Genomic DNA, 19,494 nt, shown 5'->3' with positions numbered 1-19,494 from the left:
AAACGCTTTGACGAAAACGTGTTATTACCCCAGCTCTATGGGAATTACAGACACCTACGGTGGAAAATAAACGGAAAAGGTGTTTGGCTTTCCTCAGTCCGTGCGGAACGTGAATTGCACGGTGCAGTGCTTAGGCACAGCCTTCCCAAGTACATACGCTCGATTTTGTGATCATTTCTCAACACAGCGTGGTTTATTATTCCAACATTGCTACTTATATACGGGGTGTCCCAGTTGAGTGCAACGTAAGTCTTAGGACAGTGATCATGAGACTCCGGATTTAATGCATTTATGACATAAAAAAATTTTATGAAAAATTAGACCGACTTCGAAGAGACGCACTAGAAGGTATGAAGTGGTTTCCATTTGGTTTATGTGAGTACACATGAACTTGAATACAATACAATCTTTTCGGAGGCGGCGCAAAATTGAAAATTTCCCAAATGACAGATGTTGCTGATTATGATTTCATTGGAATATGGTGAACTTGGAAATCAGTAGGTGGGAAGAGAAGATACATTAATATGTGAAAGCATGTAGAAGAATTTAAGGGTTTTCGTAATTTCCAGTGCCGAAAATTTTCAATTTTCATGTTCGTGTGTATTCACATACATTGAATGGAAATTGTTTCATAGTTTTTAGTGCGTCTTTACGAAGTCGGTTTAATTTTCTTTCATAAAATCTTTTTATTTCACACTTTTTAGTGGAACGAGCAGAATTTGTAGAACACCGTATTATGGGTTTTCGGTCTTATTGGTTATTTGCAATAAAAACCGCGAAGAATGACAAAATGCAAAATTTGTTTTCAAGGGACCAATCGGGAGACGTACCCTACAAAATGCAGAAGGTTTCGTCCTGATTGGTCCATGCATCTCGGAGTAATCGGTGAAATAATTCATTTTTCGCAAATAAAATCGTAAGGAAGAAAAAATGCCAACGTACACGTTCCCTTATAAAAATCACAAGACTGGTTTTGATGTGCTCTACTAAAGATCTATACAATCATTGCTTATGAAATCACTTTTTTTATTTCAATAATTGTAAATTTTTTTTGACATCTGAGGGGAGGATCCTAATCGACAAGTCACCGCATGTTCTTTTTGGACAATTTTGCTACGTTCTAAACAGTTTCTTCGAGTTCGCACAAATGCCAGATACATTTACGCGACTTGCCTTGCACAGAGATGCATATCGGAGATTCACAATGCGAATATTCATATGCAAAACGGGAATTCTAAGTACACCGTGTTTATACGAAAAAAAATCGAACCTCTCGTTATCGAGGTCCATTTCACATTCGACCTACTTGTCGATTCATGTACGAACGTATTTCGCTAATATGCATTGACTTGCACTAAGGAAAGGTACTTTGCTCTGTCATTGTGTATTTTTCCTCGTGATTTAATGGTCGGATCGTTAAAGAAAACATTACATAAATATTCAGAAACGAAAAGAAAACAGAAACACGACGTCCAAGGGGTATGCAATAATGCAACATAATGAGCTCGAAGAACCTCTACTTTCTAATAATAAAGTTTTGATCTTTAACTAGGGCAAGTGTCTCGATATGCTTCAACTGATATTATTATATAATATAATGTTTAATGTTATAAATAAAAATTATTTTTCATTTTAATATGGAAAAATGTGCTATTACAATGTATTCTTCATAAAATAGTATATCATTCAATCTAATTTTATTATTTTATTATTATTTATGATTGTAAAAGTTCGTGTCTGATGTGAAAATAAAACCCAAGCGATTACATGTTAAAATTTAATTTAATCAATAGACTGATTGTGGGAGGCAGGAATAAAATGAAAATAGATTTCATCCCTCAATGACTTTGTCACGTTAAAACCAACATTACAATATTCTTGAATTTTTCGAATCTATTACCGTTTTATATTTCACCCAACGAATTTCTTCATAAATGCATAAAGATCCGCAGTCTATTAATCATCATCATTTTGTACAAATGTTGCCTAGCATTTTATAAGTTCGTGGATTCCTTTTTGTGCAATAACTGCGTGGTTTTCTTCAAAGAAGCTCTCTATCTGCTCTCTAATCGAGCTCTCTAAGCTTGAGGTGCACGAACTTTTGCAATCATCCAATATTTTTTTTAATTTGAAAATAAAAGCATTCAATGCTGACAATAAATATTTAAAGTCACTCAATGTTTAAGCATTCACCCTTTGCACTCGACTGGTGACTCTGAGGCGCCAGTCAAAATTGCTATATGATTATTTGTAACAGTTTTTAAATGATTGAATTCTTCTGTATTCTAGACATTGCTAGAAATTCAAATGTCGTATGAGAAAACAGGTTCAATTTCATATGAATAGTGTAAAGAAGATTATATGGCGTAAAAATCTTCTAATACTCTATCCCACGAGAGAACAGACTTGTGTAACGATCAGTTTTCGTTCTTCGCTGCGCATCTTCGCCCTAATTGGTTCAAGAAAATGGGGAGTGGGTAGTGGAGTGAGAGATGATAGGCTCGCTGCGCCCCCACCATCTAGATCAGCTTAGAAGGCTGCGCAGAACGAGTCCGTTCTCTTGTGGAATAGAGAACAGGTTGAAAGATATATCCTGATTTCGGAATTAAAATTGCTTCGAGTCCAAAGGGTTAAAATAAATGTAGCCATACAAAAGATATAAATTTTCTTTTCTCTTCTACGACATTTTTGGGGACGTTTTAATCACTGCAACTGTAAAGAAAATGATGCGGCAAGGAGTTAATATGAAATACCAAAAAATTGACGGTTCTTTACAAGAACATTATGAACGGTGTCATAGAGTTTCACGACAGTATGGACACGATGAAAACTCAGTGAGCGCGTAATTGTCATCCGTCGGCTTTCACGCCGATAAATATCGAAAATAACATCACGCCTTAAAACTTCTCAGCAGCTCGGACGAGCGAATCATTTAATTGTAGCTTGGACCGTCGGAGAAGCAATCTCGCGGACTCGCTAGAAGCTAAACGCGTTAGCGCGGCTGGGAGAAAGTCGCAATGGAATCGCGAAAAGCTTGTAAGAGGATTATAATGCCTGGAGGTTAATAGAACATATAGGCAAGCGTTTAATACGTGCCATTGGATAAATTCTGAAACTATCTTGTTTCTTCTATCAGGAAAGGAAGTGAAAATCCTAGTACGCCACAGAATTAAAAAATCCGACATGCGCGGCTTTCTAAACGGCGAAGAATTTTTTGTGGCCCCGTTATAATTGAAATTTAAAACACCTGTCGGAGCCTATTGATAATAGATTAACAGAACAACAAATATGCAGCATTACCGTGTTGCCTGCACAGATACGCGACTATCATCACAGCGAGGTTTTACACCCCCGGTTTTGTGAAAATTGAGGTAAAATTTGATTTTGCATCGTATTCTATCCATTGCAATGATTAAAATCGATATAAATTAAATCGTTCTCCTAAAAAGGAGAATATAGTAAAGTTTTTTTTCATTGTCAAACTGATTCTTTTTATATTATACTTCCATTCCTCAGTCAGATGGAGTTTGTATGAATAGCATGCTATTGATGAAGCTATTGGAAATTATTCCTTAGCGTGCGAAATATATCGAAAATATAATATAAATAAAATTAGTTCAATAATGGAAAAACTTTACCATAATTTTTCAAGAGTTTGGATGACTTCTGACCCATAATTTATTTTGCACTTTTAACGTTGAAATTAATTTTGCGGCAGTATATTTATTATGATAGGAAGTTGAAAGGAGAGATAAGGAAATAATTTTTATTTTTATTGTTTTTGATAGTTTAATGTGAAGACAGAGTTGTGCAGAATTACAATTGAATTACTCCAGGAATTATAATTACAATATAACTGAATTACATTGTAATTCAGATCTTCATTCAATTAAATTACAATGTAATTCGTAATTGCAATTGGAGTACAATTAAAAGATACAATGTAATTCGTAATTGCAATTGGAGTACAATTATAAAATAAGTACTTTGTAATTAAATTACATTAATTACTAATTACGATGTAATTAAATTAAAATAAAAAATTAAAGAATAATAAAGTAATTGGTAAGGAGAGGTTGAAAAATCCATGTGAAGGTTTCAAACCGAAGGAATTTATTATTTATAAATTTATAATATCTGAACAGAAATAACTTCTGCATTACACATTTTTTAAATTTCAACCATAAACATGAAACAGCGTTACGTATTATGAACGAGGACGAGGAATAGAAACTACGCCCCACAGACAGCAAACAAGTATATGAAAGAAAAACGTAAAAATATATCGCACTTCTTCAAAGTTCTGGGCTATAATTTAGAGAGCTGTATTTTAATTATATTCTATTTCAATTACAAATCTGATTAAAATACTTAGTAATTAAATTAATTGAAAGGTTTGAATTATGTAATTCAGTTACGACGTAATTGAATTACGATATAATTGAAATACAATGTAATTCAATTGCGTAATTGAATTACAATGTCACTGAATTAGCACAACTCTGTGTGAAGACTAGAATAAATCATTGCCATGTAAGGCAGAACTGCGAGAAAGTCGAAAAATGCAGAAAAGCAAGCAAATGAGGAACAGCGTTCATGCATAACAGATTTCGTTTGAAATCTTGATCACGGGTCGATATTGTACGTGCAGGGGTTCTAAATTTCGCCTGGTTTTTGCCCGGCAGCTGTTTAGGAGAGAACAAGGTAGGAGAAGATAAAGGTAAAGATTCTCCTCTTAGGAAGACATGTTCGACAGATTCGAGGAACGAGCTCGATGAAGGAGTCGAGCGTTTCTTTGGCCGAGGCTTACACATGTGCCGATACATGCTCCCGTATGCACTTATGTACTGAGGTATACTGTTTCGTGACGGAGAATCGCTTCTTTGCGGCCTGGGAACTGTTAGCCCAGTTTGCTCGGGTCGTAACGCTTGGAAGATTATGCTACGTTCACATCGTGTGTTATCTGGTCTCGTATTACCCGGAGAGCCACTCGTACGGAAAGGAAAGTACGATCCCCGCGACCTTTTTCGTCTCTTTCTTTCATTTGTTTCATACCGAACGCACGGAAGCTCCTGAGCGGATATTCCGAGGGTAGCCTCTGCGTACCTTTACTTTTGCTAAGGATTTGCGATAAGAGACGTAATTTGAATAACCGCGCCCGCTCAGCCGAAGAGAGCACCTCGCGGATGAGGACGCACCTCTGAACGACTCCATCGGGATTCCTACGATTATTAGTATTTAATCTGGTATTCCGTTTACGAACACCAGCCAGCGAATGCTGCAACGATTTAGATTTCTTTCAAGAGCCAAATTTTTTTACAAGAACCCTGTTTTTAAAAGTCGGAATTAGATACACTGAATAAAACTAGATATCATATAGCAGAAGGTATTGATGTAAAAACAAACTTTAACAACAACTTTGCGGCAAGTTTCTCTTACAAATGTCCACCGATCCAGAGGTGTAGATTCACCCATAGAACGGATGACCATTACTTTTTATACACCCTATACAATTGTAAATAAGGGAATTTAGTTACAAATCGTAGGAAGCGTTACGATACCAATATCCTGTACTATTAGTTTCTGGTTTCATAGATATCGCAGTAATAACACTGCTGGCACTTTAATTCACAGTTCCCGCGATCGTTCCGATCCGTCCGTTTAATAAGTGTCCCACAGCCGATCGTCGATTTCGCTGCCAGTAATTTACGAGCTTACGTTGAAAAGCTACGCGACGCCCACGCGTCTCGGCGCATCTACGACCGATAAATACCGTGGGTGGGCTTGCATCTCGATCGATTTGGAACGTGTGACGTTGTCACGGCTGTCTACGTGAACTACTAATGCATTTCATCTATCCCCACGTTCTCCCCGGGTTAAAAACCGTTTGAGAAGCTGTTCAACTCCTCGAGAAAATTGATCGTACCTTCCAATGAGCTACCGCCAGAGAATTTTGGTTTCTCATTTTCAAAACATTGGCTTTTTCATTTTCTCTCAGTATAAGCGTTAGAGAACATCTGTGCAAAAGAATTTGTTTGGATTCGGAAAATTAACCTAGTTAATGGCGTTCGAAAAATGCAACTCGAACGAAACTACTTCCTCGTAACTGTTGCCACGATATCTCTGTTATTGCACGAACTAAAATTGTTTAAATTCGTCAATTTTTCTTGTTTCTTATCAAAATTCCCCTATTTTGTATAAACAATCGAGATTTTAAATTTATTTCGGTTTACATCACAGTAGATTAATATCTTACCACTACAGTTTTCTGTTTTCAAACAGCAGAAGGACCGGAACCATGGCAACAGCCAACAGCTTCTCAAAATATTGAGTTGGCAAGAAAGTAATTTCGGTATTTTAAGGTGAAATGATGCGTGTGATGACCTGAAATCGCACTTGGATCAGTTTTTGCAGATTAGGACTAGAAGTTTTATGAGCGTAGAATTGTGAAGCTACCAGAAAGATGGGAAAAGATCATCGAACAAAATGGAAAATATAAAATATATTAAAGTTCGTTACTTGAATAAAAAAATTGGGTTCTCTATTTCACCTTAAAATACCGAAATTACTTTCTTGCCAACCCAATATACATATAACTCATGTTATCTTGACTACTTTTACTTAAAAAATTAACTCATGTTCTTAAAATACTCGTAAATATGATTGTAAAATCCGAATATCAAAATCGATAATCAAAATTTATGCAACTATTTCGGAGGATTATTAACAAAATTATTATTTTGTATACAAGAAATGAATCTTCTTTGTCCATCGTTACTGTACAGATATAGAGTGTATAGTTGCCCTCTGGATATTTATGAACGGTAGTGTACATAGTGTTTTAAAAATTTGTACGTTCGACTTACTTGCTGTCCACCTACAAGGAGCAAGAATTTATTAAAGCATTACTGCGAGTACTGTCGCTCATAAGCGGATTAGGAACGATTATGCAAATTCCAGGTTGACAAATACTATTCCAGAAAAAAACAGTTGCAGTAAACTTGCTATTTTTTCAATTAAAAGGTCCGCCGTGTTAACTGAAAAGTTAGTCAGTATTCCAGCTCATCCTCATTTACACGCTGTCAATTCTTAGAAACATTGAAAAGTGGCAGCCTAATAGAAAATGTTAATAACAATTATTTTTATTAATGACACATATGTAGGTATAATATTATTACAGACTTTCTTACTTCGTCATCAATGAATTCGTTTTGTTTAGGAAGTCAGGTGAAGATCAACATATCGCACGTCATTGAATTTGTTTTTCATAAGCTATAGGACTGTTACGAAAGTATGTAGTCCCATTTAAAAGAACTTCGTGACCTCGAGACAATTTCTTTAAAATATATGTATATTTGTTTGAAATATCCTCTATATCATACGACAGTAATCTAAAAGGTAATCTAGAAGGTTTTTATTTAGTTCAGTTTTTATTTAAATAGTTAAGAGTTTACTTTTAAATAATGTCCAGACCAAGGTGAACCAATATAATTGTCCAGTATTCTTTCTATATGAGTGGAAAAATAACATATTGACGATAGCATTATGTTTGCCCAACTCTGGTCAAAATGTATGTAATTTGGTCAATATAAAGAAGACTACAAAATGGAGATGGCAGTTTTGTAAAATGAATGCTTACTTTGATCCATAAGTTTAATTAAAAGAAGCTTACATATGTTTGTTTATCGTTACTGTGAAAAATTGGAAATTTCATATGTGACAACATTGTCTTTTTTCTAATAATAGACCGCCGGATTACGTCGGAAGAATTTGAATTCCTTAGAAAGCAACGATCACTCGTATGCTTCCTTCGAACGAATGTATGAATTAAATGTCATTCACCGTGCGTGCATCCTGGTGCATCCTCGTGCATCCTCGTGCAGGTATAGGCGCACTTCTCGCAATTTTCTGCTGTTTGCAAGCGAATTACATGGTATTGCAGTGAACACGTTGTAATCTCTATTTACAGGGACGGAAAAATGCAGTGCACACCGTTAACTCTTAATTTTAAATAGTTACCGAAGTTATAAATTGCAAGGCAGTCGTAATTGTCTACTAATTTTGTTAAAAGCACAAATTTATACGGGATACGAAAATAAAGATTTTCTGCACTTTCGTATTCAATGCTCACCGAAGCGGTATGAATAGACGGTTTCATATTAGACTATATTTAAAGAATATAATCTCAATGAACATCTTAACGAGCATCTTCCACTGAAATTGAAGAAAATGAAAGTGTAGGACTATTAAGATATACAAGAAATATAATGGATGTACATAGATACTAGCGAGCAAGAACGCTTTAAATGCTGATACATACTGCCTGCAAAAAGGGTGTGACTGCGATAAGACAGTGAAAGGAATTCTTGCAAATAAATTTTTCTTGTATCTCTGTTACAAACTTCCTCCTGTTTTACTTACATAAAACAAATTACTGGAATCGCATTCATGAAATATATTCTCTCCTGAATTAAACTTCATCTCCGGAGACCAAGAATTCTTAAAACTTTTTTAATGTAATCCTGTAGATTTTAGTGAGGAAATGCAGAAAATCCAAGTGTTAATGTTAGGAATCCACTGGTTCAAAAGTTATGCTCGTTTAAAGTTGAGGGATTTCGAGCGTTTTGAACAGATAAGGGCTTCAAGTCACACAACTTTACATACGCATCACTTTAAACTTAAATAACTTAAACCAGTGAATTCCTAACATTAAAACTTGGATTTCCAGCATTTTCTCGTCAAAATCTACAGGATCGCATTTGAAAAAGTTATAAATTTATGGCTTACTGAGATGATGTTCAGCTAAATGTTATCGGAAATAACTTTAAACCGCGTTACATCAGAAAGTCGGAAATATAACGTAGACCCTTATTCAAGATCCACATTCAATAAAAACAAAATGTCATTAATCGATAAGCAATGAGCTTGGAAAATTAATAAACGTTTATTTATTCACTTTTTTTAGCGCGAACGCGTAACTTATGTAATTTGTATTTCGCGTTATACTTGTTATGTTTTCTCGTCACCTGAGCTCGCTCTATTTAAGTGTATATGTCGATCTATATCTTGTATGTTCTCTCTCTGTGTGTATTGTCCTCGATCGAGACCGTATAATTCGCACCATCAAAATAAACGGATCTGTCCTACAGTAATCAGTACGTTTCTTTCTCTGTCCACCTCGTGTAAAAGACTAACGTTAACCTCTATCTCCTTTTCACAATCGCGCTTCAAGATTTAAATATTAAACCAATCGCTCTCTACAACTTTAATATTGGGTATATTGCGACATTATTTTGTTCGCAATAGTTTGCAATGTGTAATTAAAAAAAAATGTTTTACATAAAAACATAAAATTCAATAATTCGCTTACAGTGAAATATTTACGCAGAGTTTATAAAGCGAAGTGTTTCGGGAAATTTTATTCCGTGGAATCTCGCTGGACGATTTGGATAACTTTCACTGATTACTCTTAGAAAGGCAACTTATTTACCTCGTTGTGCATCAGCCTTAACACGAAGTCCAGCGAGTCGAGATAAAGGTAGTATCTAAAAACTGGGCCGGAAGAGACTGCGGCAAAAACGTACTGTTTTACACAATGATGCGCCTTGTATTCTCTGAAAGGGTTGCGCTCTGGTGTTGCACCAAGGGTTTTCGCAATCTGAATATTGCTTTTACAAGCGTGAATACTAAAAGCCTCGTTCCAACAAATGCTCAACGAGACATTTTAACTCTAACGAAAATATCTTTTTTATTTTTGTTGCTTTGAACGACTTCAGAGTGTTTAATGCCTGGCGTTTACAAGTTTGTACGAAGACTTGCGGACAGGGTTGCTATTTTATTCATTTAACCGCTTGCCGTATTTTAACGAGTCAGACTCGTCAAGAAGATTTTAACAAAATCGAACAAATATGAATGTTATGTGTTCCTTTTTAGATGAAATAAAATTATTTATTTCGTTTAAGCATTGAAATAAATGTAGCCATACAAACAATATCTTTTCCCTTCTAAATTGTTCGGGATAGAGACGTATTAATCACTGGAACTGTGAATTGTTGATCGAACTATTGAAGCGCGTATTAAATATGAAAAATAGAACCGTGTATACATAATACATATACCAGGCAATCATGGTATATGAAAAATTAGACGTTAGAAAAATATTAACACTCTAACCGTACCACGACACATTCTTTATTTTTTAATTATTTAAATTATAAAGGTGCTTCCATTAGAAATTATTCAATCAATTTGTTTATTCTATTTCAATCTTTATTCGAGAACGTAATATTATAAAAATTGTGAAGGATCTAAATAAATTCAGTCTTGTAATTTTTATAAAACAATTTTTTGTTCCCGGTACGGTTAGTGTTAATAAAACGAAGTATCCTTCTGTCTTTTTACGAAATGAATCCTTCTTCATTTTTACAAACAAATTGTGGTACATAGCAATGTTGTTACAGATATCAAAATTCGTTTCACGATGTCGTGATCGTTCCGTTCCCGTGATCCAAGGTGAAGTGTTGAACAGAAAAATAGCGATATTAATATAAAGTGGCTTGTTTATCCAGCTACAGGTCAAAACGGGCCGTCCAAAAACTGGACGGTGTTACATGAAGAACTTATAAAATCGGTATGTGTAGAAGTGGGCCGCATTTACGAGCATATCGTGCACGTCCGGCTCAATAAAGAAACGTATTCCCTCGGGCAACAATCGACACATTCAGCGGTAGGTGAAACAATACATATAGAAATCACATTAGAATCACGCGTGGGAGCGCATCTCATATTTACGATCGACCGAGATCTTTTGAAAGATTTACCGGTCCCAACGATCGCACGTAACTGTTCGAGATGGCCGTCCGATCGCTCCTCTAGGGAAAATGTCCATACATAGTAATGCTTATAATTATTTTAAAGGATCACACAAGATAGAACGTTACGTTCAAGAGAGTAGACTCCTTTTTCCAGGATTGCAAGGGCGTGGGAATCGCGTTCTCATTTCTCGATAATATAAAAATAGGGATTTTCAGTAGTCAAAAACGCTAGATAAAAGATCAATCTAGGGCGCTATCGCCCTCAAAAGTCCTATTTTCTCGTTCACGCGAGTCGTAATTTGCATTAGGGCTGTTACTTTTCCGAAGCTTCGACTCTTCGAAGATTCGAATGAACGAAGGGAACTTCGAAGTTTCGAAGTTTTTGAAGCGGGTTTCGAAGGCTACGCTCCCTCAACCAGGCCGCGCGCCTCGCTTCCCGTGGCGGTCCTAGCAATGCGAAATTGCGAACAGCTACGTCCAAACTTTCGCATCGCCAACGCTTACATTGTAACGCATTTTAGAAAATGAGCGTCTTTGTTCAAGTCATAGACATATAGAGATAGACTGCGCCGTCTTATGGGCGAGTTGAAGCCCACAATGGCGGCGCGCGGTACAAAGAGTGAGAGAGAGAGCATTAGCCGGGGTCCATAGCGCTCTCTTTCCAATTGATGTATTTATTGATGTTTTATTTTTGTTTTTTGCCGCCATTGTGGGCTTCAGCGCTTCGTACAGGCCGCGCAGTCTATCTCTATATGTCTATGGTTCAAGTAGATTCAACTTTTTTCGCTTCTTATCTGTTAACTGGAAACGAATCGAACGAATCAAACAAATCGAAGTTTCGAAGCTTCGAAGTCTTCGACCTTCGAAGGAAATATTTTCATAGCTACATGCTGCAGAATAATGAAAATTACGCCTCGTAAACGAAAAAATAGGACGTTTGAGGGCGATAGCGCCCTAGATCGATCTTTTATCCAGCGTTTTTGACTACTAAAAAATCCCATTTTCGTATTATCGAGAAATGAGAACGCGAATCCCGCACACTTGCAATCCGGGAATCGAGTCTACCGCCTTAACCTCTCCGCACGAATTTGTTCACGGCTACAATGATTAGAACTTGTATTATCCCTAACAATTTGGCAGAAGAGGAAAGAAAAGTATTTATTGTGTATCAAACCCTCTGGTGCGTGGGTTAGGTCTGTGGGACCCACGACGAAAATTGTTATTTATTAATAGACAGCGGATCTTTATGCAAAATAAACATTTTTTCTACCTGAATTGCAACAAACTGGAGTGGAATAGAAAATTTTCTTTCTTAATATGTTTAATAGGTTGGAAATAATGTAACAGCATTTTTAAAATCTTCTAATGTTATCACTGTTTTAAACTAAACTTGCTCATTTTCATTATAAATACATAAAGTCCGATGTCTATTAATATATCGTAGATATTAATGAAAATGCAGGTGAAAGATTTTCACTGTAATGCTTAAGGTTAAGGTTAAGGGCGATAATGGGTTAAAACACTTCTGAGAGAGAGAGTGCAGATATTCTAAGATCTTGAACAATTCCATAATGTGCCCTCCAATGTCAAAGCAACGTGCACCGCCTCGAACAATGCGATTCGACGTTGACATTGTGACAAAAGCGGGGTAACATCGCGTGTTCCGGAACCGTAGTCATCATCGCGAGCGTGAAGGTTCATTTCGTGTCTGGCAACGCAAAAGCGAAAAGCTACAACAATGAGGGAGCTCTGAGATAGGTCCGAGAAAATTACCGTTTGCGTTTTACGAGCGGAATAATTTCTCTGGTATTACGCGCGGAAACGTAGCTCACCCACGCGTCCTTTAACCTTTGTTCTCCCCTGATTTCCTCTCCCGCTTTGTCTAATCCACAATTCCGCGGGAATCCCGAGCCTGCCAATAAACAATTCGCTCGATGTTACTGTTAATTTACACTCGACTTCGGAAATTAATTCTACGCCAAAGTGCTGAAGCAATCGAAGCTAACAATGTGTATCGTGTTTCAAATGATATGACCAGCGTAAATATTCCAACTATATTATTGGACAGCGGATTTTATGCATTTATAACGGAAAGGAGTAGGTGTTATTTAGAATAGTAAAAATTTGCGACAGCTTTAAGCTGTTTAAATCGAGAATGATTCACAAATATGACAACAGACATACAGCTTAAGTGTTTATTCATTGGTCAGGTCACTCTACATTTAAATCCTCCTTTTAAATTCTATAATAAATTTACTGATTTATACTATAATTAAAAATTTCCCCTCAATTTTAAATTTTATGATAAATTTACTTATTTGTACTCTAATATTAAATATTTTTCTTAAATTCTATAAAAAATTTACTAATTTATACTCTAATATTAAATCTTTCTCTTAAATTCTATAATAAATTTACTAATTTATACTCTAATTTAAAATTTATATCAAAATTTGCGAAAGATAGAGACAAACACATATTCGTTAAGGTTTTTAGTAAAATCTGAACAAGTTTTTTTGACATATAAAAATTCAAAAAATACACTTCGTTATGTTGTATCAATTTTCTTGGCTAATATCAATTTACAGGAGGCTTAAACGGTAGTTTAACCCCATTAGCACTCGAATGGTGACTCTGAGGCGCCACTGTTGCTGTACTAAAAATGTGTCGGTATACATATAATCAATAGACTGCGAATCTTTATCTAAAATAAAAATTGCCTGCACCGATTGCAAGAAATACAAATCAAATTGAATGTTATTTCTTCCCTTAATGATTTTAGTAGAGGAAAAATCATATATTGACATCTTCAATTTAAACAAATTTTCAACAATATTGAATCACATCTATTCAATTTTGCCATAAATGCATAAAGATCCGCAGTATAGTAATCAGTAACGAATTGACGGCGGATCTTTATGGAAAATAAAAATTGTCTTCACTAATTGCAAGACAAAGAAGCCATATAAAACTTTCTTTCTATTTTCAACAATTTTAATAAATCGAGAATAACATGTGGGCGTTCTTAAATAATCTTAATATTTTTACTGTTTTAAATTACATCCTCCGTTTTTTGTCATAAATGCATAAAATCCGCAGTCTAGTAATCAATAGATCTTTATGCAAAACAAAAATTATCTACCTAAATTGCAACAAACTTGAGCGGAATAGAAATTGATTTTCTTGCGTATGTATTGTATGAGGTGTTATACCAATTTTTCGTATCCATAAAATTTGGAAAATCATAGGGAATGGAAATATTGTAGATCGAAAGAAATGTTTAATTTTCCAGTTAAAATAGTTCCGAGTGCAAAGGGTTAAAGGTTTGTTGCGAAAACGTTCGCCTGTATATTTCCTCGGAACAGCGAAACCGCAAATAGCGCAGCTTCAGGCTCCTCGATTCGATAGCCTCTCGATAGGGGTTCGATAGGGCTAGTAAATTTGGATAGCTACTGGAACGAGAAACCCATTCTGCATCGAAAATACACGATGTAGTACTTGTGGTCGAGAAGGTCGTTGTACCAAGAGTGCAGAACCTATCGCAGACCTGGCCCTTTCTATTTTCGTCGAAATCGCTGCTGAAATCGCCGTTCTGGTTGCCCACTACCCATAGCCACTCGACGAAAAAAAGGACTGAATTATCGTCCGCCATTGAGCGCGGGAACGAAAATTAGGTACACTCGACGTTATCCGGTTTCCGTGCTCCGTTTCGAAAACGCCTTTTATCGCTCTACTCCAGTATACAGGGTGTCCCATTTTAATCCTTTGCACTCGGTGGTATTTTAACTTGAACATTAAACATTTCGTTCGACCTAGAATAATTCCATTCTACAGAGTGTCTCAGCTGAAGAAGGCCACGTAAATATCTCGTTTATTTTTAATGGCACAAAATATATTTATTTTGAAAAAAAACTTATTTTTTTTTATTTCATCTTATAGCGGCTGAAAAAATACATTTGAATATGCTTAAGTCATTAACAAGATGGAGTACAAAAAAATAAATTTTCTCGATGAAAAATAACGATGACCTTGAAAGAACTATGAAAAAATAACCGGACAAAAAATTGTTCTTCTATATGATATTTCTCCTTCGATACCATTTAAATTATGCCATAAATATATTTTTTGTGCCATTAAAAATAAAGGAGACATTTAGGTGGCCTCCTTCAGCTGAGACACCCTCTATATTAATTTTCTTCTTTCTACGAATATGAAATTAATATAATATCTAGACAGTGGATTTTATGCATTTATGACAAAAATGAGTAGGTGTAATTTAAAACATTAAAAACATTAGAAGAATTTTAAAATACTGTTATATTATTTTCAACGTATTGAACATATTAAGAAAGAAAGTAAATGTCTATTCGACATGTTGAGATTGTTGCAATTCAACATATTCAATAATGATAACAATATTTTGAGTAGACAATTTTTAGTAGTCGCCACTCGAGTGCTGGGGGTTAAATTGCTAGGACAAGTATCTCGAGAAATATGAATGATATGAAAAAATATCTTTTACATAGAAATTATATGTGTACTGCTTATTTGACAGTTTGTGCATTTATTCGACCTTAAGATGGCCTTGAAAAGGCCTATGAAGGTCAACTCTGAATATTTAAATTGAAAGTCATACTTTTTTATTGTATATTATTGTTACTGGCATCAAGAGGTCATTCGAGCTGAATGATAGCTTGTGTTTCTTTCGTAGTAGCTATTTTCAGTAAACGTTTCTAAGTAAATCGTTTTCATGGAACCTTTATTAATGCAGGTTCGAGAATGTCTGTTCCACGAGAACACTTTTTAAAGTAATTTTTTTTACGAACAAAAGATAACCGTTTGTTTTGATATCTGGTTGGAACGGTTTAGATTACCACGTTCAACCCTGTGAGAGGTTTTCTTCGTGCCCGGATCGTTGAACCGACGAAGAGCGATTATCTCGCGACTCGTATAACAGTGGTTCACTGTAATTGCGTGATCGGGAACGAAACGATATGATCGAGGGATGCAAAAATACCGCATCATTCAATTTTTTGTTCACTTTGATCACTCTTGTTATGTAAATCGAGCAGCTGCCCCTATAATATTCGCCCCTGACTCCAACACTATCCGCGCTGACGTCTACCAGTTTCTTCTTTATTAACTCCTCTTCCCTGAAAGCCTGCAGAAACATTTTTTTTAGTAAACATTAAAGTCTAACATTATACTCAATAAATGTTTCGAGTTAAACGTCAACTCGTCTAGAACGTTGCGGTCTATTAATACTGCGAGTTAAGAAGTGGAATAACAATGAAGTAATAATCGTATTGATGGATTTTTATTGGTTAAATATTATATTAGGAATACAAAAAATTAGGTGTTCCAAAAATGTCGGAAAATCTTGATAGGGGCGGTTCCTGAGGTCATTTCAAGTAATTTTTACCTTTACGAAAATATTCTCCGCGGATTTGTTAAGGAGTTATTACCGAAAAACATGGACCAATCAGAGCGTGGCTATAGCAGACGGATTCCGGCTCGGCGAAAGGTCCCGCTGAGCGTAGCGTTGCTATTGGCCGCGCCAGAATCCGTCTGCTATAGCCATGCTCTGATTGGTCCATGTTTTTCGGTAATAACTCCTTAACAAACCGGCGGAGAACATGTTTGTACAGGAAAAAGTTACTTCAAATGACCTCAGGCACCGTCCCTTTTAAGGTTTTCCGACATTTTTGGGACACCCCGTATTTTAAATTCAAACCATTTACTATTTAAATGAAACCTATGAATTCATTTAAACTATTTTAACTAATTTAAAATATTTATATTCTGTATTCAAAAGATCGAAAACATTAATTGTGACAGCTTTAATCCGTTAATATCGAGTAAATCGTATTGAAGTTATTTAAAAATTTACCAAACTTATTAAAACTTAGTAATTATCAATGTTGTTTGTTGAAGTTCCACACGTTCTAAATTTCTGCAATTCCGTTTTCTGTTGTAGGCTCACGTGGTGTCGGCTTTTGAGCAATCCTTATCCAACATGACACAACGGCTGCAACAACTTACCGCCACAGCTGAGAAGAAAGTGAGTATCTTCTTTTTCTCATTACTATTTGTTTTAATATTTGCCATATCTTCTTATTTTATATACATATAATACTGTTTATCTAGAATCGTATCCTACGTACTTACGTGTATCGAATAGGTAACAAATCTAAAACGTTAGGCTCAAGTAAACCTCGTTTCTCACCGTACTTTTGCAATTCATACCGCACTATTAGAGGCATTCCTAGTGATTTTTGCGCCGCAGTAATAATTAAGGTTCTTCATAATCAAATGATGGAGTTTTTCAGTAGTCAAAAGCGCTAGATAAAAGATCCATCTAGGCCGCGATCGTCTCCGAAAGTCCTATTTTTACGTTTGCGGGTTTGTATTATTCGGCAGCTTGTAGCTGCGCAGCCCTATGAAAACAGCTGCATGCGCAACCGTATGCTTTCGAATAATGCAAATTACGAAAAACCTCATCTTTGCAATATCAAGAAACGAGAAGGCGCATCCCACGCCCTTGCAATCTTGGAAAAATGAGTCTACCCCCCTAATTTCGAGAATCTCGAACATTTTCGGGAATCTTGACATAATCGAGAACTTGTCCTGATCTCGGACAAAAATTCTCGGACCTTACCGTCCGAATATTAACCCTCGCGAGGTAAGGTCTAATAACACATAAATAGAGTAAGGTGGGGTTCCTTAGATTCCTTAAATTCGGGATAAAGAATAGCAGAGGATAAAAAGTAAACAAACAGATTTAATTTTATTCAAATAAAAATGAGACCCCACATTACCATGCGAAGGTTAAGAGCGCAGATCCCGCTGCGCCCAACTGTCGAAATCACTACCATCTCCTGATGGAACGATCAGTACTACACGTGTGAATCGTTCAACAGAAAACAATATCAAATCAGAACTAATCGAATGAAGTTGACGAGAACTAACAGCAGTTTACGACTGAAATATGACATCTCGAAAAGCACAATGACAGCGACAAACCTTTCGACGTAATGCCGGCAAAATCAAATCACTGAGCAGCGACGTTTCAAAATGGTGAATATCGTGCAAGTTTCGCACACCGCAAACATGTGAACGGAAACACTCGCGGAATGGAAAAGCAAGCTTCCTACGATTATAACCTCGCATGCATAACCTTCCTCGCAAGCTCTGGGCGTTTTGAAAAATGCCCAGCGTATCAACATGCAGAATAAACGAAACGTCAACAAGCCCATAAAGCAACAGCTGCTTCCAAGGATGTCTCGAAATCGAAGACTATGTCGACCAGCTGATCTGCAAGCTGCGCAAGTAATGTCCATCCTGTCCGACAACAATGCTCAATTAGTGAACGACACGATAATGATTCCAATCCCTCCAGAAGACGCGAAAGCACTTGGTCTGCGAATACCGGAATCTGGAAACTCGTCGATCAGATCGAATTCATCCTCCTCCAGAAATGCCAGTCTTTCATCCGGCGCCAAGATCGCTGGGGAAAGATCGAACGATAGTTCTCGATCAAACAAGATCCTCAGAAACCCCCGAAACGTGGAAGTCGTCAAGCCAACGAAGAAGCTTCAGGGTTTAAAAGAGAACGAAAGCAGCGAACGAGAACAAGCAACGAAAAAACTGAGCAGTTTCCAGGCGAGATTGAAGAAAGGCTTGAAGAAAATATCGTACAAAAAGGGACATCAGATAGACGACTTGGAGGCCACGCCCGAATGCTCACAGAAAAGTGACCTCCCATCTGTATTGAAGGGTAGCAATCGGTCATCGATTGGTAGTGGCAAGTTGAAGAAAAATCTGTCGAACTGTCAGGAAGACAAGGCGGACAAGGTGAAGAAAGAATCGGGCTCGATGTCCATGAGACAATTGTTCAACATCGCTGACTCGTGGAGCACCGATTCTATATTCAGTCACTCGGATAGCTGTCCTTGCTGTCATAATCGAGAGATTCGCCGTCCTCGCGCCACTGACTTCGCTGCTGATACATGAAGATGTTGCGACTTCTCCGCGAAACTTGAGACTGAGGGACTTGTGAACGTTGTATTCTTCGCACAACCGATTTTCATGATAATAATATTAATGAAATCAGTATCTAGAAAAAGGACGTACGTTAGAAATCTTTAAAAATAGTTTTTGTATTTTGCTACTAATAAATTACTCGTTGATCATTGCATTATTATTTACCGTCTTTCTCCTAACGTTTCGATGAAACTTTCACAGTGCGTTTCTTAAATTTTCAATACAGGCCCACATAAAACAGTTGTAGAATGCAACTTTTAGTATTTTTTCTACACAATTCAATCTGGAGTAAACAACTTGCTCTAGCTCCCAACAAAGTCATATAGTACAATATTAAAAAAGTTAACATCTTTCTTAGAGCGTCCGAATATTAATTCGAGTCACTGTACATACATGCGTAGCTAAGCTTCCGAATAATGCAAATTACGCCTCGTAAACGCAAAAGTAGGCAACTTTGGAAAGCGTGCGCGCTAGATTGATCTTTTATCTAGCGCTTTTGACTACTGAGAAAGCCCATCTTTTCATTATCGAGAAATGAGAACCTTCGCAAACCCTGGAAACGCGAGTTTCCCTTAAAAAATGATACTATGAATTGTTGCGTTCAGAGGAAACGAAACGATTGTAAAATGCGTGTGAT

The 19,494-nt window shown here is 36.4% G+C and overlaps 2 protein-coding genes across 12 annotated transcripts in view; both read left to right on the top strand.

The window, feature by feature from the left end:
• Positions 1-19,494, top strand: part of Sick (sickie) — a 375,431-nt gene that overhangs the window by 349,342 nt on the left and 6,595 nt on the right. For all 11 annotated transcript variants that reach the window (XM_076447138.1, XM_076447119.1, XM_076447108.1 and 8 more), the window contains one exon: positions 16,792-16,875. In XM_076447138.1, coding sequence (XP_076303253.1) covers positions 16,792-16,875 — 84 coding nt within the window. The remainder of the gene's footprint in view (positions 1-16,791; positions 16,876-19,494) is intronic.
• Positions 16,882-19,494, top strand: LOC143221804 (uncharacterized). The gene has a single exon (XM_076447355.1). It carries the CDS (start codon positions 18,039-18,041, stop codon positions 18,825-18,827), a length of 789 nt encoding a protein of 262 aa, XP_076303470.1. The 5' UTR covers positions 16,882-18,038; the 3' UTR covers positions 18,828-19,494.

Source organism: Lasioglossum baleicum, chromosome 1 (genome assembly GCF_051020765.1).
Source record: "Lasioglossum baleicum chromosome 1, iyLasBale1, whole genome shotgun sequence".
NCBI classification, from domain to species: Eukaryota; Metazoa; Arthropoda; class Insecta; order Hymenoptera; family Halictidae; genus Lasioglossum; species Lasioglossum baleicum.
Note: the sequence above shows the minus strand (reverse complement) of the source record. Positions and strands in the feature narration are given on the sequence as shown.

Coding starts and splice junctions, on each gene's coding strand:
- LOC143221804 (XM_076447355.1), top strand. CDS start 18,039: ATGCAGAATAAACGAAACGTCAACAAGCCCATAAAGCAACAGCTGCTT.